This window comes from Pan paniscus, chromosome 14 (assembly GCF_029289425.2).
Source record: "Pan paniscus chromosome 14, NHGRI_mPanPan1-v2.0_pri, whole genome shotgun sequence".
In the NCBI taxonomy this organism is placed as follows: Eukaryota; Metazoa; Chordata; class Mammalia; order Primates; family Hominidae; genus Pan; species Pan paniscus.
Window position 1 is genome coordinate 30,194,139 of NC_073263.2, and position 25,774 is coordinate 30,219,912.

Consider the following 25,774-nt stretch of genomic DNA (forward strand, 5'->3'; position numbering starts at 1 on the left):
AGTGCTAGGAGCTGGAAAAGGAAAGAGAAAACAGAATTTAAAGCAATCTGTAAAGGACATGCAGGGTTTAGATGAGGTGGAAGGGTGAGGGAAAACCAACATCTGCTGTGAGGGCATATTAACTGCCAGACATTGTTCTATGTCTTACCTCATTTAAGAGAATTTCATTTCATACATGGAAAAACTGAAGCCCAGAGAGGTTAAATAATTTGCCTGAGGCCAAAATTAGTTAAATAACAGAAGTGGGATTAGTAGATGTTTTCATTTTATCAGTGAAACTGAGCCTCAGGGAGGTTAAATATTTTGTATGAAGTAACAAAACTGAGATTAATACATGGCCAAGTTTAAATGAGATCTGTAAATCTAATGCCTACACTAAAAAAAAAAAAAAAAAGTGGGAAGAAAAGGTCTATATTGCTTAGCAAAACAGAGGTAGGGAAGCAAAAATAAACTTACAAAATCAGATTAGACCACCAAAAAACAGTCCCCATTTTAACTTATGTGGTCTGAGAACCATATATTAAAGACCACCAGTGGCTTAAAAATCTTTTTAAAAAATGAATGTTTTCATTATTCATTAGTTTTTATCTAATGAATAATGTATCTTAATTGATACATTTACTAAACAATTACCAGCTCCAATTAGCACTCAGTTACAATTCAATCATTAAACTGACCCTCAATTTAGCTGTCAACCTAGTCAAAACAGTTAAGTGATTTTACGGTCATCCTCAGTTGCAGAAGGATAATGTTTATGGCTGGAGTCATTTTATTTTTAACTAACATTTTTAAAAAAGATTGCTTTGTAACAATGCGTTATAAGAGTCCTTTGTGGTAAATACTGCTTTTTTTTTTTGAGACGCAGTCTCGCTTTATTGCCCAGGCTGGAGTGCAGTGGTGCGATCTTGGATCTGAGGCTCCTGCCTCAGCCTCCTGAGTAGCTGGGACTACAGGCATGCGCCAACGTGCCCAGCTAATTTTTTGTTTTTTTAGTAGAGATGGGGTTTCACCATGCTGGCCAGGCTGGTCTCGAACTCCTGACCTCGTGATCTGCCCACCTCGGCCTTCCAAAGTGCTGGGATTACAGCTATTTTAACGACTTTTTAAAAAGTGAAGCTAAACATTTATTCATCCCTATTCCTCATCTATAGGGACTTGTGCTCTATTTTTCTTTGAAGACTGAAGTAAAAATTCACCTTTGTGAGGGTCTTCCTATAATTAAAATTAATCATTTTTTCCTCCATAGCTTCTACAAAACATTGCTTGTACAACTCTATTTAGCACTTATTTCATCTCGCCTTGTATGAAAACTATTTGTTTACAAACGTTTCTACTTCTCTTTAGGAATAAGGACTATGCATTATTCACTGTTGTATTCTCCCTGCATTTATGGCAGTCCTTTGCACATTAAATACAAGCTTTTTGGCTCTGTGCATCTCTTCATCTGGCTGTTCATCTGTACCCTTTAAAACATCCTTTATTAAAAAAACAGTAAATGTAAAAAAAAGCCATTGATGAAAAAGTTAATAGCTTTCTCAATAAGAAAACAGTATCAATTATGCATACGTCTGAACTAACAAACATGAATGAAATAGGCTATTTAATACATTCTGTTTTAAAAGTAGGTTTGGTCAGCCATGTAAATTGAAAATTGGGAGCCACCAAGATAACTCATCAACAAATATGCACTATGTACTAGGCACTATATAGATGATGGTGAACCAAACAGATGTTGTTCTTGCTCTTACAGATCTCACAACCTACTATGGGGCCAAAAATATATGTGTATGTGTGTGTGTTATACATATATACACACACATACATGTATATATACATATACACATACACATATATACACACGCACACATACACATATATACACACACATACATATGCTATGAGGAAAACAAACAGGTGGTGAGAAAGAATTAGAGTAGGGGTAGAGGACAGAGGGCTCCTCAAATAGGGTGGACAGCTTGACACAAGACACTCGAGCTAAGACTCCAAGGATGAGAAGACAGTTACGTAAAGAAAAGGGGACTAGCATTGTCAGCAGGTAGCTAAGGCCCTAAAGCAGAGGGTCATGTGCTGCAATGCCAGCTTCAAGCGAATACAGTTACTAAAGCATATCTAACATTCTATGTGAATGTAGTTAATAAAGCATATCTAACCTTCTATGTGAATGTAGTTACTAAAGCATATCCTCCAACTTTCCATTTTTCTTTTGCTATTGTTTCTACCACCACTTCTCCTTTTCTGTTGACAATTATTTTAAATTTCCTGGCTAAATTAAATGATGGCATGAACTCTGGGGAAAGTAAGACTACCTATGTCCAAATAATCCTAAATTCCTTCTAGTCCTTATGACTGATCAATTCACCCTGAAGTGACAACTATGTCCCAATTAGGAAAGAGTGTTTCTTTATCTGCACTTAATTTTTTGATTTGGAGGCTTCCTGATTGCTAATCAACATGTTGTGTGATTACTTCAACAAGTACTTACAGAACGTTATTTTGTCACTGGAAAAACGTTCTGCTGCCTTCTGAACTTTAGGTTGCTCTAGAGTCTAGGAAGAGTGACTGTACCTAAAGCAGTTCCTAATTACTGGACATTCTCAAATCTGCTAGAGCTACATGTCCAATTACGAGAATATACTGGAAAAAGCCCTGGACTAGAAATGAGAGGATGTAGGTTTTAGTACCAGGTCAGCCACCTTGTTAATGCAAATTTGAGTAAATTGTTACTTCTTTTAGGCCTTGTTTTTGTTGTTTTGTTTTTTTGACAGAGTCTTGTCTCTGTGGTCCAGGCTGGAGTGCAGAGGCACAATATCAGGTCCCTGCAGTCTCTACCTCCCAGGATCAAGCCATTTTCGTGCCTCATCCTTCTGAGTAGCTGGGATTACAGGCATGTGCCACCACACCCTCGAACGCCTGACCTCAAGTGATCCGCTTGCCTCAGCCTCCCAAAGTGCTGGGATTAGAGGTGTGAGCCACTGTGCCTAGCCTTACACATTGTTCTCTTACTGGTAAAGTGGGAATATCTAGAAGTTGCATGCTACATAAATTCAACCATATATTATTGGCAAAAAATTTTAAAGAAAAACATCAGCTTAAGAGTACTAATTGAGTACATGCCTCGGAATGAGCATGAGCTGGAAAGAACAAACCTGTTGTTACATCACTCATTACTGTTTTCATATGCTGCTCATTGTAAATCTTGCTCAGTGGCATGATTTTAGTGTTTAAAGATTTATTTGTTTGTTTGTTTGTTTAGGACAAAGTCCCTACACATAATCTACTTGCTTCATATATACATACTTATGCATATTATGTATGTACATACATGCTCTCAGGGCTCACATGAAAAAACAGCCATTCAGGTGATGTGATTTATCTCATATGCTTACTTTAGAGTCAACAGGGTGTTGACTCCACTATACAATACTGGCATAGAGAACACATAAGTCAAAGCAGACAGGACCCAGCCGTACCATTGGCTAGGGCACAAATATATTCACATATGTGGAGAATGATGTACGTAGAAAGGTCTTCATTGCACAATGCTCTTTAATAAAGATCTGGAAAAAAAACACCTAAATGTTCAAAAGGATAGGGTAGATGAAATAATGGTACATTATAAAATGTAAGATTATGCAGCCATAAAAATAAGGAAATACCTTAAATAATAACAGAACAACTTTTAAGGTAAGTGAACAAATAAGGCACATAATCACTATGCATGGTATGTACCATTTACATAGAAAAAAGGAAGAAAAATAAAATATATATAGTAATTTATTTGTTCTTACATGTGTAAAATTTTTCTGAAAAATATACCAGAAACTGGTAGCACTGGTTGCTTCCTAGGCAGAAAATGACTGAGTATCCTTTTGTACCTTTTGAATTTTGAACCACGTGAATGAATGTGTTACCTATGAACAAAATGACAAGTTTAGATCAGCAAGACAGCAGTTTGAGATGAAATGGGATTACACCCTTAGTAGGAAAAACTTTTTAAAGCAGGTGGTACTTCTAAGAGCAAATACCCGCACATGGAATGTTGAAACTATAAGGAACTCTCCTTAAGAGATCCATCTATTCCAAACTTCTCATTTTATAGATCTGTAAACTGAGACCTTAAAAATTCAGTGACTTGCGTAAGGTCACACAGCAGAAGAGATGGGATTAGATGCTAGATATTCCAATATCAAGTTTAGACTATTAAAAATTCAGTGACTTGTGTAAGGTCACACAGCAGAAGAGATGGGATTAGATGTCAGATATTCCAATATCAACTTTAGACTATTATCACACCATCTTCTCATTTTCTGTGGGCAAAACAGAACCAAGTAAGTTTGGGCTACATTACGAGTTGTCATGTTTTTGTTTTTGTTTTTTTGAGATGGAGTCTTGCTCTGTCGCTCAGGTTAGAGTGCAGTGGTGTAATCTCAGCTCATTGCAATCTCTGACCCCCGGGGTTCAAGCAATTCTCCCTGCCTTAGCCTCCCAAGTAGCTGGGTTTACAGGCGCCTCCCACCGAGCCCGGTTAATTTTTGTATTTTTTTCTTTTTCTTTTTTTTTTTTTTTTTAGTAGAGACGGGGTTTCACCATCTTGGCCAGGCTGGTCTTGAACTCCTGACCTCGTGATCCACCCACCTCAGCCTCCCAAAGTGCTGGGATTACAGGTGTGAGCCACCACACCTGGCCGAGTTGTCATGTTTTATCTAAATTTTAGAGTCTAATGTATAAATTAACCTTAAGCCCTGAAACTACTAATTTCTTGTTTGGATCACTATACGGCTACACTTAAAAATATGCTGTGCATACCTCTATCATTGCATGTATACAATATGATAGATGCATGATATGACAGACACACAATATGATACACGTATTTTTTTCTATCCTAACACATCTGAATTTACTGAAATAACTAAAATGTCTTAAGTTACTTTTTTAAATACACACATGCACAGCACAAGTGTGTTGCCAAAAATATGAATACAGGTTTACAATTCCTTAACTAAAACCCAAGGGTTGGATGTGTTTTAGAAATAAGAATTTCACACAATTTTTAAGTGTTACAAGGTATATAAACCATTATATAACACATACCAGGGGCCAAGGGCAGCACCCCATAATCAAACATATTAATATAGTTTCAGCAAAACACATGGGATAAAGACTATATACAGCTTCTCAATAGTTCAGGTCATATTTTGCTACCAAATGAATTTTGTTGCCAAGCTTAAGAAGTTTTTGGTTTTCACCGCTTTCTGAATGTTAGATTGAGATGTGGGATTAGAGACTGTACTCATAGAGTGCTTCTAGAAAGCAGTCAGTCACTTCAACTCTCATTTTTTTTTTTATGAGACTAGAAAAAGAAATCATAGCAAGTAGCTTTTATATCCCAGGTTTGTGCCAAAGACTTGTATTGTGGTTAAGGAATCTAACTTAGCAGAAGGTGCACGAGCTGACATCGTGAGTGGCTAAAATGAGAGAAAAAAAGAGAAAATCCTAATCATACAGCAGCACTGAACTACTGCAGCTGTTCGTTAGTTATTAATTTAATAAAAGCTTCCTCCCTTTAAATCATGTGAGTTTATAACTGGAAATAGGTCAATAAAATTTCTGTCCCACACTGCTGACAAGCGGATGGACACAATTAGCTTTAATCCCACTGGAAGGTACTGCACTCTCTCTGGGACGAGGATATGTAGAAAAAAGCATTTCAAATATATAGGAATAAGCAGAAATGTATACAGTATTCTCAACTTGGGACCGTTACTCTATAATATAAACGAAAGGGGTTTTCTAGTCAATCTCTGCTGATCTCCTATACCAAAGTTCTTCCCTTTATAAGTCTTGTACTACCTTTTACAAGAGGAAAAAGCTCTAGAGCGAAAACACAGAACACGCTAAAATCCCTTCCTTTCTCTTTACAACTCAAGCCCCGCCTCCATTTTGTTTCTGTTACTAATTTTTCTTCTGAAAAAATACCAAATTTACACTGAAAGACTAAAATTCAACTTTGCAGACAACGTTTTAAAAAATACAATTCAGTTTGGTGATGTTGTTTTGCAGTCTTACAATTTTAGCTACATTTTAACTGAACCAATTGTTTTGTTCAATTTATGAGTTAATACTCAGCAAGTTTGTTTTTTACAAATAGTGTATTCCATTCTAAAAATGGAAGTAGCAGTGGTGAACAAGAAAACAACCCAGTTTTGTCTATTTCAGGAGGAAGTACTACTTTCTCCAATTTTAATCACAATTCATAAAAAAGAAAAACCTAACTAGCTAGATCTTAAATATACAAATACATTAATAATCTAGTAAAGCAACAGAAAAAGGTAAACAAACTAACCAGCCTATTTTTGTCTGGAGAAACCCCAACAAACTGCTGGATTCCTTGGCCATTTGCATTCAGAAGTACCAAAAACTAAAATCCTTTTTACTAAATAATTTCTTCTACACGAGACTTGTTTCCTCCACACCACCCTATCCAAATTGTCAGCATTATTCCAGAATATAATCATTTAGTTTGAGACCACTAAAAAACCCCGCAGTCCAAAATACCAATTGTGGTTTTTCTGTAAAGAAATGGTCAGAAACTACAAATTGTTATCCTAGGACACAGAACCAATCGACCAAAAGGACTTCTGGAATATGCTGCCCCCAAGATTTAGAATGCACAGGCAGAAATAGCATACGCGGTCACGATGTCCCTTAAGCCACATGACCTTCCTACGAAAGCAAAGGCTTAAACTTATCAAATGAGAACTCCCCCTTTCTCTGAAGTTAAAACAAGGCAGGGCAGCTGGAATTAGAGCAGCAGGGACAGATCGGCTGCTGACTAGTCAGAACGGGTCGTGGAATGCAAAGTCCCTGCGCTTTCGCTGCTCCCCTTACCGTGAGAAGATCTGGGAGGGAGGAAAGGAGGAGAAACACCCCAGAATCCTGGTAGAAAAGCCCCTGGCCTCGAAGATGGGCTCTAGGGAGACAGGGAGGGGCAGCTCCGTGTGTGATGACCCTTTGTGAACATGCACTCTGTGGCAGCTTCAGCTCCACCGAGGCTTTGGGAGAGCGGACTACGGATGCCCGGCGCGGCCCAGCTGTGAAGGCCGCGCCGGCGGAGAGGGTCCATGGCACCCCCGCCGGCTTCGGAAGCCCTTCCCTCTCCCACCTCCGCGGATCACCCCAGGAACCAGCGGCTCCCGACCACGTTCGCGCGGACCACGGAACAGCGACGCGCAAGCAGGTCTCTTTCGTCAGCGTAATCCCTCCGCAGAAAGCCGCGCACTAGTTTTAATCACGCCCCACCCCCTGGCCGCTGGCGCCACCTCCGCCACTCGGGCGCTTTCCAGCAGCTTCCAGAAACGTCGCCTCCCCAAACCCAGCCACTCACACATGGCGGGCTCAGCAGCCACCGGCCCCGCCCCTCCTCGTCGCCGCAGTCGCAACTGCGTCTGCGGCCACAGGGCGGACAGCCACGCCTCTGCGGAGCGCGACCGGAAGTGCTCACGTCTTCACCTTCCCCGCCACGCCTCCGTCCTTTCAGGCCCAGCGTGCAGCAGGAAGGAGGACTCTTTTGCCGCGGACTCAAGCCGGAAGCCGCCTTCCTAGTGGAGACGCGAGTGGGGGAGGAGCAGTCCGACGGGAACGTGGGTTGAACGTTGCAACTAGGGTGGAGATCAAGCTGGAACAGGAGTTCCGATCGACCCGGTACCAAGAAGGGGAGTGCCCGCGGCAGGTAAGGGAGAAGAGGGAGGGGTTTCTTTCCGCTCTCGAAATTGGGAAAAGAGACAGAGCTGGGATGACCTATGGGGTAGTCGGCGCGCTGAAAGGATGGGCTGGGCTGGGACGGGGTTCGAGTGGGAAAGGTTGGACTTACAGATCCGTTTGGGCGCAGAGAGGTGAACGCTGAAGAGAAACCAGAGTTTGTTTTCGTTTTCCAAGGAGCGTGGAGATGGGCAGGGTTAACGGACCCTGCGCCTCCTTCGGCTTCTTAGTTTGGGTGTTGAAACTCACCTCCTTTGGTCCTGTTCCTCTCTTGATTCAAGACAGTTGGGTTTGGTACCTGACAGGGCTGGGTGCAGAAAGCCGACCCTTTTCCTCGGCTTCCAGGTCGGTTGTGGCCTCGCTTTTGACAGTTCACGTGCCGAGCCTACTCGCTCTCGGAGGGCGAGCTCAAATGGATGGGTTTAAGGCGCCCTCTTCGAACAGCTGTTTCCCTGGGTTTCTCCATTTTGCACACAGGAGTGTGAATTAAGTTTAATTGAATACTTTTTGCGATTCCCAGGGCCACCTTGACACGTTCATTGTGCTATCTTAACTGGGTTCATGCTGGGCTAATAATTCACATTAAGGCTTCTGGAGTATAAGTGGTTCACAGAAGTATGAAAAGGGGATGTTAGAAGAAAGATGCTGGGGGTGAAGTAGAGTTGAGGAAGATAGAACTGGAAAGCTAGGTAGGTCATAATACTACCTTTAGGTTATATTGGGCTGTTTGGACGGAGTTTGCTGTAATCAGGCTAGAGTAAATAGAGAATTTTAAACTAAGCATTGACAGGCTCAGACTTGTAGAGGCATCATTTTGACAGTGATATGGAAGGGAAAGAGGTAGAGATCTGAGACCTTTCCAAAGAACTGTCCACAGAATTTGGTGACTTACTGTGCGAAGAGGGAAATAAAGAATAGGGAACAACTCAGACTTTCTAGTCTGTGTGTTTGGAAGGATGGAGACGCCCACATTTAAGTGAGATATGGGAAGGAGGAGCAGATTGTTTTTGAAGGGAGGAAGAGCAGTTACTTAGGGTCAAATTAAGTTGTAAAATCCCCCCCGGGATTTTGTATGTAAGTCAAAGTGAATTGTATTTGGAAGAAGACCTGGGGAGCCCACCTCTGGTATTTTTTTTATGTCCCTCATATGGACAAATAAACCTCTGGTATTAAATGAATTTTCTTTTGGGGGATTCTATATATTCGGGATTTCAACCACCAACCTATCTGGTTTTTCCCGCTGAAATGTTGGGTGATGGAATCAGGAGAGCAGATTTGGAGACTCTTTATATTTTATAATTGAGAGAGACAAAGAGAAAACCGTTTGATTTGAAAAAGTTTTCTAGGTTCCCTCAGGTAGATGGAAATTTTCATCAAAAACAGTTTATTCAAGGTACATAGCCTACTAGTTTCCCATTTGAGAGTACCGCAGAATGATACGACGTGTACTGCTTCTCTACGCAGAATGAAGTATAAAATTAGCACCAAATAGTAACTTTAATTTGTCAGGTGCTAAACTTTTTACATGCTTTATCTCATTTAATTCTTAGAAGAAACTAATTTTACAAGTAAGTTTCTGGACCAAGATCTGCAGGTACAAAGCCTGAAAAGCGTAAGTTTGACTCCTACATAGTTCTCTTTTGTAAGTAGATTATAAATAGAACCAGCCAAAGGTAATAAGTTGTCTGTGCCTAAAAAGAAAGAAAAAAGTTAGCATCAGTAGTTCTCACCAGAAGGGGTGATTTTGCTTACCAGGGGACATTTGGCAAGTCAGGAAACTTTTGGCTGTTGGATCTAGAGGGTAAAGGTCAGTGACGCTGCTAAACATCGTCAGTGCATAGAACAGCCTTCACAAACAATTATTTGGTCAAAGATATCAGTAGTGCTGCAGTTGAGAAATTTCTGTCTTATGGTTATTTCTTCAGGAATAGGAAATTAAGATTCGCCGATACTTTCTTTAAAAAGCAGTTTTATTTTTGAAATTATTCCTTGGCTTGAAAGGTTTGTGAAGTTTATATAGCCGAACCAGAATAGCGTAATTAGATTTTAAAGTGAATTGTGAGCCATCGATTCCCAGGAGATGGGTGTCATAGAATCATGGATTCTTGGATTTGGGAAAGACTTTATGCCTAGAATTATTTTACAGCATTTCTGCTAAGTGATAATTCTCTTCTGCCCTAAAGGTCTCCTGTATTTGATTTTCCTATCATTGTGAACCCACAATTAAAATGCTCTTAATTATTTTTTGCTTACACTGAGCTCCGGTCTCTTGTAATTTTTACTCTGTTAAATGTAGTTCTGCACCATAGGACTACACTCAAAACAAGCTTGCCACATATGTAATTTGTATTAGGACAGTGTTTATATTTTTGTTCAGATAACAAAATAAGTTAAATGTGGTGTAAATTAGATCATTTACAAATAATAATTTGTTAGCAGCTTTTAATAAGTAGTATTTTTCCCAACTGGTGAAGTATTAATGTTGGTAGTTGAAAACAATAGGAATGTATGGAATATATGGTTCATTGGTTCTTTTGTTCCTGTCAAATAGTGGCACAATGGATCTGGGATTTTTCTCAGTATAATGCTGGCATATTTGTTTCAAATTGTACATAGACTCTAAAAAGTTAGGCTTTCAAATTCTGGTCAATATAGTTTGCTTTAAATAGTAGCTACCTCTACTACAAGTTTTATTTAATTTGTTGACAAATGAGTCTGCTATGAAAACTGGTCCTGTTGCCAGTCACTACCCTCTGTTCACAAATTTGCTGGATTTATAAATATAGGTATCATTTTCACTTCAAGATTATAATTTTAGAATATGTTTATTCTAGGACATATAGCCCTCAAAATCTGTTTACTATATACGTCTTATAAAATAGCATGGTTCTTTTTTATAGTAAATAGAATTTTTATTTAATTGTCTATTGACTTTTTTTTTCCAGGGTTCATTGAAAAAATCCTTAGTGATATTGACATGTCTCAAGTGACATAAATTAGCCAATGACTCGGAATGATGGATTCTCCGAAGATTGGAAATGGTTTGCCAGTGATTGGACCAGGGACTGATATAGGGATATCTTCACTCCACATGGTGGGGTATTTGGGAAAAGTTAGTGAACTTATTTTTTGCCTGAGTGCAAAGTTTTTTTTTTTTTTTCTCTATTTTTGAGACTTAAATTCAATTTTGATGTTACCAGTTAACTTCTAAAAAATTGTGTCTTCCACGGAAATCTTACAGTAATGGCGAAAGATTGTTTTAATGTGTTTACCTTTCTGTGTTTTATTGATACATGAAAGTGGAAATAAAACATAGACCTTATGATTTACTGTTCTTTGAAAATATGGTACATAAATTCTCCCGGGTAGTTGATGTTACTTTTTTCCTTGCAAATAAAATTGATACTATTCTTAACACATAAAATTTAATATTTAAAATTATAACGTAATTCTTTTTGGAATAATAGCTGTATTTAAAGGCTTATATGCATTTCTTTTGTTTGCCATGTTTAAAATACCTTGTCAGGATACTTGTAATTGAAAATTATAATTTTTTCTGGTTACCTTTCCATTTAAATTTTAATATTTTGATATATTCTAGGAATGTCTATATTTTAATTTGCTTTATTTCTCTTTTAGAATTATGATTCAGCTAAAGTTCCATCAGATGAGTATTGCCCTGCTTGTAGAGAGAAGGGAAAGTTAAAAGCCTTAAAGACTTACCGAATTAGTTTTCAAGAATCTATCTTTTTGTGTGAGGATCTGCAGGTAAAGTATTAATCTTATATAGTATATATAAGATTTTTCTTTTTTCTTTTGCTTTTTTATTAATTGTTTTAAAAGTTTACTCATTTTTTGTTTTCTAGACTAGATTTTTAATATGTAATCTCAGTTTATAAGTCTGTCTGGTATACAATGTTATTTTTCCACCTACCTTTCCTTGGTAACGTAAAGATGTTCGTTTTTATTGCCATTTGATTTGCGAGAGGAGAAAATACATTTCAAGGTTTTTTTCTTTTTTTTAACCTTTTGGAGGTCCTTGTTAGCTATTAGCATATAGTAGTTACTCTCCCATCTCTTTGGTTTATCTTTGCAACTGATGGGAAAAGTTATGAATCTCTAATGTACCTGGAAGAGTATTTTGGAAATTGGTTAGTCCAAAACCAGTATATATACTCTGAACTAAAGAGAGCATAGAATCTTGTAAATTCTAAAAGATCCTTTTAGAAGCTCTAAATCGCTTTTAGAATTATAGTAATTTGTACCCACTGGTACGGCTTTTATATAGCAGCTCATTAAATTCTGTAATACTCCACATTTTATTGTATTTGACAGTTTATGAGACTGTCTCATACACGTTTAATTCTCAGAACTTTGCAAGATTTGTATTCCTATTTCATGAATAAGAAAATAAATGGATTTCAGAGGGTTTAGGAACATAAGATCCTGATACAGTGGCAGAGCTGTGGTTGGAATACAGACTTCTAATTTCAGATCTGTTTATTCCAGCAAAAAATTAGCAGTTCATCAGAATTACCTGGAGTGCTTTTAATAAATTTCTGAGTATCACCCCCAGATGCTGATTCAGTAGAGTTGGCCCAGAATTCTGTGGTTTTGTAACATTTGAGGATGAGTCTGATCATCAGCCAGGTTTGGAAAATACTAGACTAAATCACATGGTTGTTAATAGATACTTATGCTGGGTATAATTTGAAGTAAAGTAATCCCAGGCGTGTCTACAAATATAAATTTCTTTATGTTTATATTCAGTAATTTTTTTTATGAGTGTCACTGTTTGGCACTGTTGCAGATACAATGTTAGGATACAATAATAAAACAAAAATTTCATGCCCTTAAGGAAGTTATGTCATAGAGTGGGAAAGACAGTGAACAAATATGTGTTTTTGTGTCAGGTGATAAAAAGTGCTGTGGAGAAAAATAAGGCAGTAGGGACTGGAATGCCAAAGTAGGGGGAGTTTGCAATTTTAAATAGGATGGTGAGGGGAACGCTTCAATAAGAAAGTGCAATTTGAGCAAATGCCTGAAAGAGGTGAAGAGCAGTGAGCTTTCTAGGCAGGGGAAGCAAGTTCCAGGAAGGCCCTGAGAGAATGGAGGCTGCCTGTCATGTTTGTGCTACTGCAGTGAAACCAGCAGAGCAATAGAAGGTGGATCAGAAAAATAATGGGGGAGCTGGACCAAGTAGGGTCTTATAAGCCATTGTAAGCTTTCTGGCTTTTACTATGGGTGAAACCAGGAACCATGGCAGAGATGTTGGCAGAGGAGTGACATAAGTTGACTTCAGTGTTAAAAGCATTACTGTGACTGCACTGTTGAAAATATATGTAATGGGCAAGACCTGAAGCAGGGAGATTAGTTATAGTATAATATGAATTATATTTTGTCCTTGTCTCTGGTTTCCGTTACAGAGCTAAAAGTCTTGGAATTTCCTGAATGATAAGAGTGTCCTGTTATTCAGAATGAGCCTGTTTGCTAACACCGGGGTTCATGCTATTGTGGTGACTTAGGATGGAGCCGTAGATAGCCTCAGATGGGGCAAGTAGCTGGAAAGACCACATGATTAGAGAATTCACGGGTTAGAACTTTTAGCCCCAGGTGCAGGCCTCCAGGAAAGGAGTGGAGGGGCTGGAGATCAAGCTGTATAAAAATATCAAGATTTGGATTTAATGAGTGGGTTGCTGGAGGGGCTGGTGCCGTGTGGGAGGTGGTATGCCTAGAGGAAGTGGAAGCTTCATACCTCTTCTGTCCCATACCTTGCCCTACTCATTTCTTCATCTATATCCTTTATAATATCCTTTAGGATAAACCAATAAACATAAGTAAGTGTTTGTTTGAGTTCTGCGAGCTGTCCCTGCAAACTAGTTATGCCCAAGAAGGGGGAGTGGGAACCTTTGTAGCCAGTCAGTCAGATGTACTGGTGGCCTGGATGTGGGATTGGCATCTGAAGTGGAGGGAGTCATGGGACTGAGCCCTCAACCTGTAGGATCTGACATGGTCTCTAGGTAGATAACATCCAAATGGAATTGGATTATAGGATACCCATTTGGTGTCCTCTGGAGAATTGCTTGGTGTGGGGAAAAAGCCCCCACACATCTGGTCACAAAAGTGTGCTGGGAGGATAGAATATGTGAAAATTGTCATAATCAAAATGGAGTCACTTGTGTTTAAAAAAAAAAAAAAAATCCTGACTGGCCAGGCACAGTGGCTGACAACTGTGATCCCAACACTTTGGGAGGCTGAGGCAGGAGGATTGCTTGATCCCAGGAATTGGATACCAGCCCATGCAACATAGTGTGGCCTTGTCTCTACAAAAAAAAATTTTAAATTAGCTGGGCATGGTGGTGTGAGTCTGTAGTCCCAGCTACCCGGGAGGGGGACTACGGGTACACGGCACCATGCCCAGGAGATCCAGGCTGCAGTGAGCTATGATTGTGCCACTGCATTCCAGTCAGGATGACAGAGTGTGAGACCCTGTCTCTATTAAAAGAAAAAAAAAAAAGACAAATAGAGCCAGGAAAGGCTATGAAGAGAGAGCTTTCATGCATAAATACCAAAATATCTCAAAAGACTCTGCAAAAACCACAACCTTGCACAAAGGCCATCATGAAATACTTCTGAAATACACAGAAAATACATCATGAAATACACAGAAAATACTTCTGCAAGGACATCTGCCCAGCAACTGCCTGGTCCATCTGTGGATGGGTGTCATCCTTGTTATTGATCCTTGTAGCCAAGGGTAATTATCTCAAAACAAGTATGTGATCCTCCTTATTTTCCTTTAAAAACCTTTTGTCTTCCCTTACCTCCCTGAACACACACAGTTTACTATGGCATGTGTATTCCCATTGGAATACTTTATTCCTGAATAAATGTCACTTTCTTTTTAGAAGCTTCTCTTTTCTTTTTATTTAGATTGATAAGTAGAAAGGAAAAAAAGTTTTTTTCCCTTTGGACTAGTTGAAGGCAGTTGCAGTATTCTGGGGGAGAGGGTGGTGGCAGAGGTGTTGAGGCATGGTTGGAGTTTATTTATACTTTGAAGGTAAAGCCAACAGGATTTGCTGAAAGATTGGGATATGGGGTTGGAAAGAGGAATCAAGGATAGTTCCAAGATTTTTGGCTTGAAAAATTAGAAGAATGGAATCATGAATTACTGAACTGGGAAGACTTGGAAGAGCAAGGTTTTGGGAGAAGATCAGGACCATAAGAATAGAGAAGTCCTTGTCCTCAGGAGATAGGTTTTTGGCTATTAAAGTTAGATGTACTACATAGATTTTTAGTTGTTTTTTTTTTTTTTTTTGAGACGGAGTCTCGCTCTGTCACGAGGCTGGAGTGCAGTGGCGCGATCTCGGCTCACCGCAACCTCCGACTCTCTGGTTCAAGTGATTCTCCTGCCTCAGCCTCCTCAGTAGGTGAGATTACAGGCATGTGCCACCAAGCCCAGCCAATTTTTGTATTTTTAGTAGAGACGGGGTTTCACTACGGCCAGGATGGGCTTGATCTCCTGACCTCAGGTGATCCACCCACCTCGGCCTCCCAAAATGCTGGGGTTACAGGTGTGAGCCACCACGCCCAGCCCGGAGTTTTGGTTTTTGAAGCATTCTTTTTTAAGTGATAAAGCAAAAAATATATAATCAAGAATTTTAAGTATATACTTTGGAAATGTTAAAAAGGAACATGAGTAATTTATTATTATTTTTTTAATTTCTAGTCGGCAATGAGAGCCCAGTGTACTTTATGAAGTAGATTGGTTTACACCAGGAGTGAGCAGACATTTTGTATGATGCACAAGCAAGGAATGATTTTTTTGTTTTTTAAATGGTTAGGAAAATATCAAAAGAAAAAATGCCAGAAAAAATCAAAAGAAGGGCCAGGTGCAGTGGCTCACACCTGTAATCCCAGCACTTTGGGAGGCCGAGGTGGGTGGATTCTCTTGAGGTCAGGAGTTCGAGACCAGCCTGGCCAACATGGTGAAACCCTGTATCTACTAAAAATACAAAGTAGCCGGGTATGGTGGCATATGCCTGTAATCCCAGCTACCTGGGAGGCTGAGGCAGGAGAGTCGCTTGAAGCCAGTGGCAGAGGTTGCAGTGAGCCAAGATTTGAGCCACTGCACTCCAGCCTGGGCGACAGAGGAGACTGTGTCTCAAAATCAATCAATCAATCAATCAATCAATCAAAAGAAGAATACCCTTTCATAATATGTGAAAATTAAATGAAATTCAAATTTCAGTGTTCATAAATAAAGTTTTACCGGAACATAGCCATGCTCAATCATTTATGTATTGTTCATGGCTTCTTTTGCATACAACAACAGAGTTGGGTAGTTGTGACAGACTATGTAGCTCGTAAAATCTAAATATTTATTATCTAGCCCTTTATCAGTAAACTTTGCTGATCCCTGTATAAGTCCTCTGAATCAAATTATTTCCAAAGAGTTCTGTTATAAAATTTGGAGTTTACTCTGCTGTAAATTGCAAAGAACCATTTGGAAAACCCCTTTTAGTCAGGTATTTACATTAAAATATTCCTTGATTTGTAAATACTAATATTCAAGACTGGTCCAAAATTATACCAAATTGAAACTCTCAAGTGTTTTTAAACAGTAGGAAGTTTTAACTTTTTTTTTTTTCATGGAGTAGTCTATCATTCAGCGTTTACTTTGGAACATTTAATTAGTCTTTTTTAAAAACCCATGAAATTTATAATAAAAATTTTAAATCATTAATGTTAAGTAATCAAAGAAAACTTTTTTTGTTTTCTCCATTTGTAAAATGAATACATTATTATTATATTTGTCTTTGGCCATACCTTGTTGATAATTAGTTATACAAGTATAAGAAGACATGGTATGTTTTCCTTTTTCCTATTTCACAAGAATAAGTACAGGAATTTACTTAAGCTGCTCCAAAACTCAGTGAAAGAGACAGGATTAGGTTTTTTTCAGCATTGGATTTTAAATGATACTAGATGGTTGCGCTGGGCTAAAATACTAATGCTTTGTGTATATTTTTATGACTTTTTTGAGACAGCTTAAAAGCTTTATTCTAGTTATAAAAATGATACATGTTCACTGTAAATAGAAACAAGTCAGGTATAAAGAGATACAAATATTTAGAACATGTGGAAAGAGGCAACAAAATTTTATAAAAAGAAAAAAGATAAAAATCTGAAATCATTAATTTATAAGGGAAAAATCAGGGCAAGGACAAATTATATTACAGATTGGCCTATGGTGGGAGCACAGGTTATATAAAGAAAAGTCAGTGAAGACACTTGCGAAGAGTGTGGGTGGAAATCATTAAGTTTTGCAGTCCCGGGGCCTCCTATGGTTTATTACTGTTTTGTTCTTTTTTTTTTTTTAATATGCATTCCTTCGGAACCAAGGGTTTATTATGTTTTGAATAAAGTGGAGGTGTAAGTAGGATGCATATACCATGATCTTGACTACTTGAGATTCACAAAGGGTTTTCGTCTCAGGATTTTTTTTTCTCTTAAAAAAATTTGTTTTAATTTTTAAATTGTAAAAAAATTCATCATCTTAACCATTTTTAAGTATAGAGTTCAGGAGTATTAGGTATATTCACTTGTGCAGCAGATCTCTAGAACTTTTTTCATCTTGCAAAACTGAAACTCTGTACCTATTAAACAACCACTTCCCATTTTCCTCTCCCCCACCTTCTGGCAACCATTCTAGTTTCTGTTTCTTTTCTTTTGAGATGGAGTCTCGCTCTGTCACCCAGGCTGGAGTGTAGTGGCGTGATCTCGGCTCACTGCAACTTCTGCCTGCGGGTTCAAGCAGTTCTCCTCCCTCAGCCTCCTGAGTAGCTGGGACTACAGGGGTGCACCACCATGCCTGGCTAATTTTTTTTTTTTTTTTTTTTTTGTATTTTTAGTAGAGACGGGGGTTTCACCATGTTGGCCAGGCTGGTCTCAAACTCCTGACCTCAGGTGTTCTGCCTGCCTCAGCCGCCCAAAGTGCTGGGATTACAGGCTTGAGCCACTGTACCAGGCCTCTAGTTTATGTTTCTATGAATCAGACTCAGTACCTCATATAAACGGAATCATACAGTATTTGCCTTTTTTGTGACTGGCTTATTTCACTTGGCATAATGGCCTCAAGATTCATCCATGTTGTAGCATGGATGAATGTACAGTTAGGAGTTCCTTACTTTTTTTTTTTTTTAAGTCTTAATCTCCAGTTTATTTCTGTTTATTTATTTATTTTATTATACTTTAAGTTCTGGGATACATGTGCAGAACGTGCAGGCTTGTTACATAGGTATACACGTGCCGTGGTGGTTTGTTGCACCTATCAGCCTGTCATCTACGTTAGGTATTTCTCCTAATGCTATCCCTCCCCTAGCCCCCTACCCGCCGACAGGCCCCGGTGTGTGATGTTCCCCTCTCTGTGTCCATGTGTTCTCATTGTTCAGCTCCCACTTATGAGTGAGAACATGCGGTGTTTGGTTTTCTGTACCTGTGTTAGTTTGCTGAGAATGATGGTTTCCAGCTTCATCCATGTCCCTGCAAAGGACATGAGGAGTTTCTTACTTTTAAGGTTGAGTAATATTCCACCGTATGTGTATGCCACATTTTCTTTATCCATTCACCTATTTGCAGATGTTTGAGTTGCTTTCACTTTTTGGGAATTGTGAATAATGCTGCAGTGAATGTGGGTGTGCAGGTATCTCTTCAAGATTCTGCTTTTGAGTTTTTTTTGGATATGTACCTTTTTATGACGCTTTAAATACATATATGCTATTTTTAAAGGATTCTCAGTTTTCTGACATATGGTAGGACTGAGGAAGTAATCTCAAAGCATCATGTTGACAGGTTGTTAGTTGATGGTGACTGCAGCTAGTTGGAAAGTCAGAAGAATCTAGAACTTGTCCATTTATACTAAAGAATTTCATAGTAAGTGCAGTATTATGAGTGTAATGTTCAATTGGTAGAAGAGGCTATCTGAGGGGATTTAGTGCATTTCAGTTATCTGTTGGTGTGAAACGAATCACCTTGAAACTTAGTCGCTCAAAAATTTTAATGGTGGCTGGGCATGGTGGCTCACATCTGGAACTCCAGCACTTTGGGAGGCCGAGGCAGGCAGATTGCTTGAACCCAGGAGTTTGAGAGCAGCCTGGGCAACGTGGTGAAACCTTGTCTCTACAGAAAATACCGTGGCAGGCGCCTTTAGCACCAGCTACTTGGGAGGCTAAGGTTGTAGGATCTCTTGATCCCAGGAGGCAGAGGTTGCAGTGAGCTGGGATCGTGGCACTATACTCCAGCCTGGATAACAGAGCCAGACCCTGTCTCAAAAAAAATTTTTAATGGCTCCATTTATTATTTCACATGATTATGTGAGTTGACTAGGGAATTCTTACACATCACACCATGTCAGCTGGGACAGCTGAAATGTCCACATGGCTGGCAGTTGGTACTAGCTGCTAGCTGGCAGTTGATTTCAAATAGTCAGCCAGGGGTCTCGATTATTTTCCATGAGGTTCTCTCCATGAGGCCAGCTGGGCTCTTCACAGTGTGATAGCTGGGACTAAGAAGGTATGTTCCAGAAGAAGGGCTTGTCCTCTTGAGCCAGTGCTTATCAGACCTCTATGTATATTATGTGTGCTAATGTTCCATCAAAGCTAGTCACAGGGCCAAGCCAACTCTGTACAGTGTAGGGACTGGCTGCAGGAGGGCATGAATTACCAGGAGGTGTAGTTCTCTAGTTCATAGGGAGGGCCATCAAGATAGTAGTCTACCATACTTGTGTAAAAGAAGGCATTAATTAACTATTATTATTATTATTATTATTTTAGAGACAGGGTCTTGGTCTGTTGCCCAGGCTGGAGCAATAGAGTGGGGCAATCATAGCTCATTGCAGCCTCCAACTCCTGGGCTTAAGCAATCCTCCCACCTCAGCCTCCCAAGTAGCTGGGAATACGGGAGTGTACTGCCATGCCCACCTGAAAAAGAAGGCATATTTTAAAAGCAGACCTTTAGTGTAGAGGGTTCTTGAATTTGTTATTTAAAATATTCTGGTAGTTTTTAAACTTAGGAAAGATCCACTGATACTTTTAGTGATATGTTTACATTGTTGTTATTTGGTGTAAATTGTGTTAATGCACAGTAAGATTTGATGAAGTCATTAAAATTCAGCCACTTGGACTCTAAACCCAATAAAGATGTAAAACAGCAGTGCTATGAGATGCATATTCAGTTTCAAAATATAGGAAACACAGAAATTACTCCATGCACTTTTAATTTGAAAATACTTTTAAAATGTGTAGTGTAATGTAGTGTCTGTCCCAAAAGAGTAACATTCATTATAGTGTTTCTTTACATTGTTGAAAATTTTAAATTCACTTAACATTAGATTTTTATTAAAGCAAAAATATGTTTTCCTTATTAGCTTACCCTTTTGTAACTCAGATTAAACCCTTGATTGTTCAAATTAACCTGAAAAAAATTATTCTTTTGGAGGCCAAATTTTTGACTAAGTAGTTGTTTGTCCCTAATTTTTTCAAATTTATGTGTATAAATATAACCTGTCATCAAATCAATGCTAACATTCTATACATGTTTTTCATGATACGAAAACTATAAAACATGAAGTTATTTGAATTTGTGTAGGTTTTATCATTTTATTTTTACTTTGCAGTGCATCTATCCTTTGGGCTCTAAATCACTTAATAACCTAATTTCTCCTGATTTGGAAGAATGTCACACTCCACATAAGCCTCAGAAAAGGAAGAGCTTGGAAAGCAGCTATAAGGATTCACTTCTTTTAGCAAATTCCAAAAAGACTAGAAATTATATTGCTATTGACGGTGAAAAAGTTTTGAACAGCAAACATAATGGAGAAGTATATGACGAAACCTCGTCAAACTTACCTGATAGTAGTGGTCAACAGAATCCAATTAGGACAGCTGATTCCTTGGAGCGGAATGAGATTTTGGAAGCTGATACTGTTGACATGGCTACTACAAAAGATCCTGCTACAGTTGATGTCTCTGGAACTGGCAGACCTTCCCCTCAAAATGAAGGATGTACATCTAAACTGGAAATGCCACTGGAGAGCAAATGTACATCATTTCCCCAGACTTTATGTGTCCAGTGGAAAAATGCTTATGCTCTCTGTTGGTTAGACTGTATCCTGTCAGCTTTGGTGCACTCGGAAGAGTTAAAGAACACCGTGACTGGACTGTGCTCGAAGGAGGAATCTATATTCTGGCGGTTGCTTACAAAATATAATCAAGCAAATACACTTCTATATACCAATCAATTGAGTGGTGTTAAAGGTTGGTACTAATATTTTATTTTTATTTACTTATTTATTCATTTGGAGTCAGGGTCTCACTCTGTCACCCAGGCTGGAGTGCAGTGGCATGATCATGTCTCCTTGCAGCCTTGACTTCCCTGGCTCAGGTGGGCCTCCCACCTCAGTCTCCCAAGTAGCTGGAACTACAGTCGTGCACCACCATAGCCAGCTAAGATAGTGAGATGGTGGCCTCACTGTCTTGCCCAGGCTGGACTCGATTTCCTGGGCGCAAGCCCCCTTCCCGCCTCAGCCTCCCAAAGTGCTGGGATTACAGGCATGAGTCACCATTCCAGCCTACTTGTCTTTAATTCTTAAAAATATTAATGTTGAGTTTTGTCTCCCAGCATGTGGGAAAGATGTCATCCATTGCTTCTGTTTCCTGGAGGCCTGGGAGCAAGGAGCCCAGGAACAGTATCACGAAGCTTGAAATAATACCAGTTACATTATCCTGACTGCCCAAAAGGCAGTTTTGTTTTGTTTTTTTTTATACTTTAAGTTCTGGGGTACATGTGCAGAACGTGCAGTTTTGTTACATAGGTATACATGTGCCATGGTGGTTTGTTGCACCCATCAACCCGTCACCTATATTAGGTATTTCTCCTAATGCTATCCCTCCCCAACCCCTCCATTCCCCATCAGGCCCCAGTGTGTGATGTTCCCCTCCCTGTGTCCATGTGTTCTCATTGTTCAACTGTCACTTATGAGTGAGGATATATGGTGTTTGGTTTTTTGTTCTTGTGTTAGTTTGCTGAGAATGATGGTTTCCAGCTTTATCCATGTCCCTGCAAAGGACATGAACTCATCCTTTTTTATGGCTGCATAGTATTCTGTGGTGTATATGTGCCACATTTTCTTTATCCAGTCTATCATTGATGGGCATTTGGGTTGGTTCCAAGTCTTTGCTATTGTGATTTTTTTTTTTTTTTTTTTTTTTTTAGACAGAGTCTCACTCTGTTGCCCAGGCTGGAGTGCAATGGCATGATCTCAGCTCACTGCAACCTCCGCCTCTCAGGTTCAAGCAATTCTCCTGCCTCAGCCTCCCAAGTAGCTGGGACTACAGGCGCCCACCACCAGGCCCAGCTAATTTTTGTATTTTTAGTAGAGACAGGGTTTCACCATGTTGGTCAGGCTGGTCTTGAACTCCAGACCTCATGATCTGCCTGCCTTGGCCTCCCAAAGTGCTGAAATTACAGGTGTGAGCCACCATACCTGGCCTAGGCAGTCTTTTTCAAAACTGTAAGACTGTGCTTGTGTCTTAGGGTGTCAGGATAATAGTGGTTAGTTTTAAGTGTTTAAACTACTGAAAAGCAGAATGAAGAAGTGAGTAAAAATCACCCATAATCACACAACCTCCTAAGATCTCTTGTCACAATAAGGGATATGTTTTTCATTTTATTCTCTGTAAAATAGGATACTTATGAACCCACCTCCCAACATAGGAAGAATTAAAACATTCCCAATAACTTACATTTACCTATGTGTTTCCTCCCATCCCATGCTCTACCTCCCCCCATAAGTAATCATTATCTGAAATGTGTTTCATCATTCCATCTTTTCTAAGTTTTTCTTACGTGTGTATACCTAAACAGTATACAGTAGTCTCCCCTTATCATAGTTGTACTTTTCTTGGTTTCATTTAACCCGAGGTCTGAAAGTAGATGAGTATAGTACAGTAATATATTTTGAGAGAGAGACAGACCACATTCACATAACTTTCATTACAGCATATTGTTATAATTGTTCTATTTTATTATTAGTTTTAATCTTACTATGCCTAATTATAAAACTTGATCATAGGTATGTAGTTATAGGAAAAAGCATAATATGTAAAATGTTTAGTTACCATCCAAGGTTTTAGGCATCCACTGGGGTCTTGGAAGGTATCCCTCTCAGATAATGGGGGATGGATGGTACTGAACCCTGTATATACAATGTTTTTCCCTATACATACATAATTATGATCAAGTTTAATTAAGAGTAAATTAAATGTGGGCCAGGTGCAGTGGCTCACTTCTGTAATCCCAGCACTTTAGGAAGCTGAAGCGGGCAGATCTCATGAGGTCAAGAGTTTGAGACCAGCCTGGCCAACATGGTGAAACCCCATCTCTACTAAAAAATACAAAAATTGGCTGGCTATGGTGGCACACGCCTGTAGTCCCAGCTACTCTGGGAGGTTGAGGCAGGAGAATTGCTTGAACCCAGGAGGTGGAAGTTGAACAATCACTTGAACCTGGGATCACGCCACTGCACTCCAACCTGCCTGGGTGATAGAATGAGACTCTGTCTCAAAAAAAAAAAAAAAAAAAAAGTAAAGTAAATGTGGCTCAACATGTTGCTGTCAGTTGGAACATTTGTTTCTGATCGTGTCTTCCACCCACAAATTGAATGCTTTTTCCATCTTAACACTTATCAGGCACTGTGGCCATAACTTGAGCAGTTGAGATGCAACAGCAAAATTAGCACAAATTTCTTTTTCTTTCTTCACAGTTTCATGGATAAGAGATTTGTTCTTAGATCTCAGCAACCTCAGCATATGACTTTTTTCTTTAAGTTGAGAACTTTGACCTTTTTACTTAGAGAAGCATTTTACAGCTTCTCTTTGGCATATCTGAATTGCCAGCATTACTATGCTCGTGCTTTGGGGCCATTATTAAGTCAAATAAGGGTTCCTTGAACACAAGCACTGCAGTACCATGGCAATAGATCGCATCACCAAGATGGCTGCTAAGTGAACCACAGGCAGGAGTGTAGACAGCATGGACACACTAGACGAAGGGAAGATTCACGTTGCCAGTGGAACACAGCAGGACAGCAAGAGAGTTCATGATGCTACTCAGAATGGCATGAAATTTAAAGCTTATAAATTATTTCTGGAATTTTCCGTTTAATATTTTCAGACCACGGTTGAGTTCAGGTAACTGAAACCATAGGAAGCAAAACCATGGATGAAGAGGGACCACTTCGTATTGCCTAATTTAGTTTGTTTTGATCTTCTGGGACCTTTTTTTCTTGTTGTAAAAATTTATGAGGCTGTTTATAGTTGTGGCTCATTGATTTTTCATTGCTACATAATACTTCCATTTTGTAAATATAACAGAATATTCATCTACCTGTCAGTGGACAGTGGGATTTTTTTGCCATTATAAATGCTGCTGCTGTGACCATTTGGGGGGCAAGTCTCCGGGGGCACAGTATAAGAGTTTCCCTTCTGTATAACAAAGGAATGGAAAATTATAGACTTTCGTGTCCAAATTTACAAGATAATGACAATTGTTTTCCAAAGTGGTTGTACCAAGCAATTCTCCCATTAATAGTGTATATAAGAGCTCTTCCTGATCCATATATTCTTCTTGGTTTATTTTCACACTTTTGAGATTTTCGCTATTTGAGTGGTATAAAATGGTCTGTGATCTTGATTTGCCATTTCCACATTTTGAAGAGGTTGTCGGCTCTGTGTATATATTGCTCATATTTGTTCCCTCTTCTGTGAAATGCCTTTTGTATCTTATCCCTATTCTGTTCTGTTGATTGTCACGTTTTAATTGATTTGTATGAGTTTGTTCCTTGTATCATTGTTGCTAGAGTTACATCAGATGTGTTGCTGAATCTGCTCCCAGTTTGCAGCTTGTGTTTTTACTTTTTAAAAACTATCTTGATTTATAGGGAGGTCTTTATCTTTTCATTTGGAGCTAGTAATGTTTGTGGCTTTTTGTTTTTTAAAAACTATCTTGATTTATAGGGAAGTCTTTATCTTTTCATTTGGAGCTAGTAATGTTTGTGGCTTTTTAAAGAAATTATTACTATTCCCAAGGTCAGAAAATCATTCCCAAGGTCAGAAAATCATTCACCTATATTTTCACTGAAAAGTTATAAAGTTTTGCTTTTGACATTGAAATTCCTCATTCAGTTGAAATTCATATTGATGTGTGGTATGAGGTAAGGATCCATTTTTTTCCCATTTGCATAGCCAGTTTTTGTAGCTCCACTTTATTTTCTCACTTGATCTGCCATGCCACCTCTAGCATGTATCAACATTTCATGTATGTGTGCAGCTGTTCCTTAACTCTCAATTTTATTCTCTTGGTTACTTTGTCTAACCCAGCACTCATACTTTTTAAATTATTACGGCTACCTTGTAGGGCAAGAATCCTCACTTTTATTCAACTTCTTTTGAAGTGTCTTGATACATATTTTTTCTGATCTTACTTGGCCATATATATTTTGGGGACAGATGTGACATCATACCAAGCTTTCTTTGCTTGACATTGTAGGTATTTTCTTATTCATTAATGTGCTAAAAATTTTGAGTTTGGTCATACAGTCTTTTATATGGATCTTATACATTGTTTCCCTGTTGTTAACCATTCAGGCTGTTACTAGTTTTTGCTGTTGTGAATTAACACCAGGACAAATATCCATATATCTTTTGAATTCATTACTGACTAGTTTCCTAGGAAAGATATTAGAATATGAATATTAAAGGTCTTGCCGAATACAGTTTTCCATAATGGTTGTACCAATATATAATTCCATTTTCATTATGTAGAAAAAATACCTCAGTGTTTTCTAACCACCTTTGGTTAGAACATTCAAGACGTTATGGTTTTGTTAGGTAAGAAATATTTTGTTTCAGTGTAGGTTTTCTTTGAGACTGAA

General features: G+C 38.9%; 2 protein-coding genes across 8 annotated transcripts in view; one reads left to right on the forward strand and one right to left on the reverse strand.

Moving 5' to 3' along the window:
- The window catches only part of HMGB1 (high mobility group box 1), a 157,831-nt gene extending 149,694 nt beyond the window's left edge, over positions 1-8,137 (reverse strand). Inside the window, exon 1 of one of the 3 annotated variants that reach the window (XM_055096581.2) lies at positions 7,895-8,137. The gene's annotated coding sequence lies outside the window, so the exon portion shown is untranslated. Of the gene's footprint in view, positions 1-6,912; positions 7,051-7,186; positions 7,274-7,894 lie in introns of those variants that run through there. The other 2 variants (XM_057299645.2, XM_034936520.3) reach the window with 2 other exon arrangements.
- The window catches only part of USPL1 (ubiquitin specific peptidase like 1), a 41,869-nt gene continuing 23,583 nt past the window's right edge, over positions 7,489-25,774 (forward strand). The window contains exons 1-4 of one of the 5 annotated variants that reach the window (XM_003826853.5): positions 7,489-7,753; positions 10,728-10,894; positions 11,422-11,550; positions 20,459-21,098. In XM_003826853.5, coding sequence (XP_003826901.4) covers positions 10,796-10,894; positions 11,422-11,550; positions 20,459-21,098 — 868 coding nt within the window. In that variant the 5' untranslated portion in view covers positions 7,489-7,753; positions 10,728-10,795. Of the gene's footprint in view, positions 7,754-9,330; positions 9,395-10,727; positions 10,895-11,421; positions 11,551-20,458; positions 21,099-25,774 lie in introns of those variants that run through there. The other 4 variants (XM_008952203.4, XM_055096579.2, XM_008952204.4 and 1 more) reach the window with 4 other exon arrangements.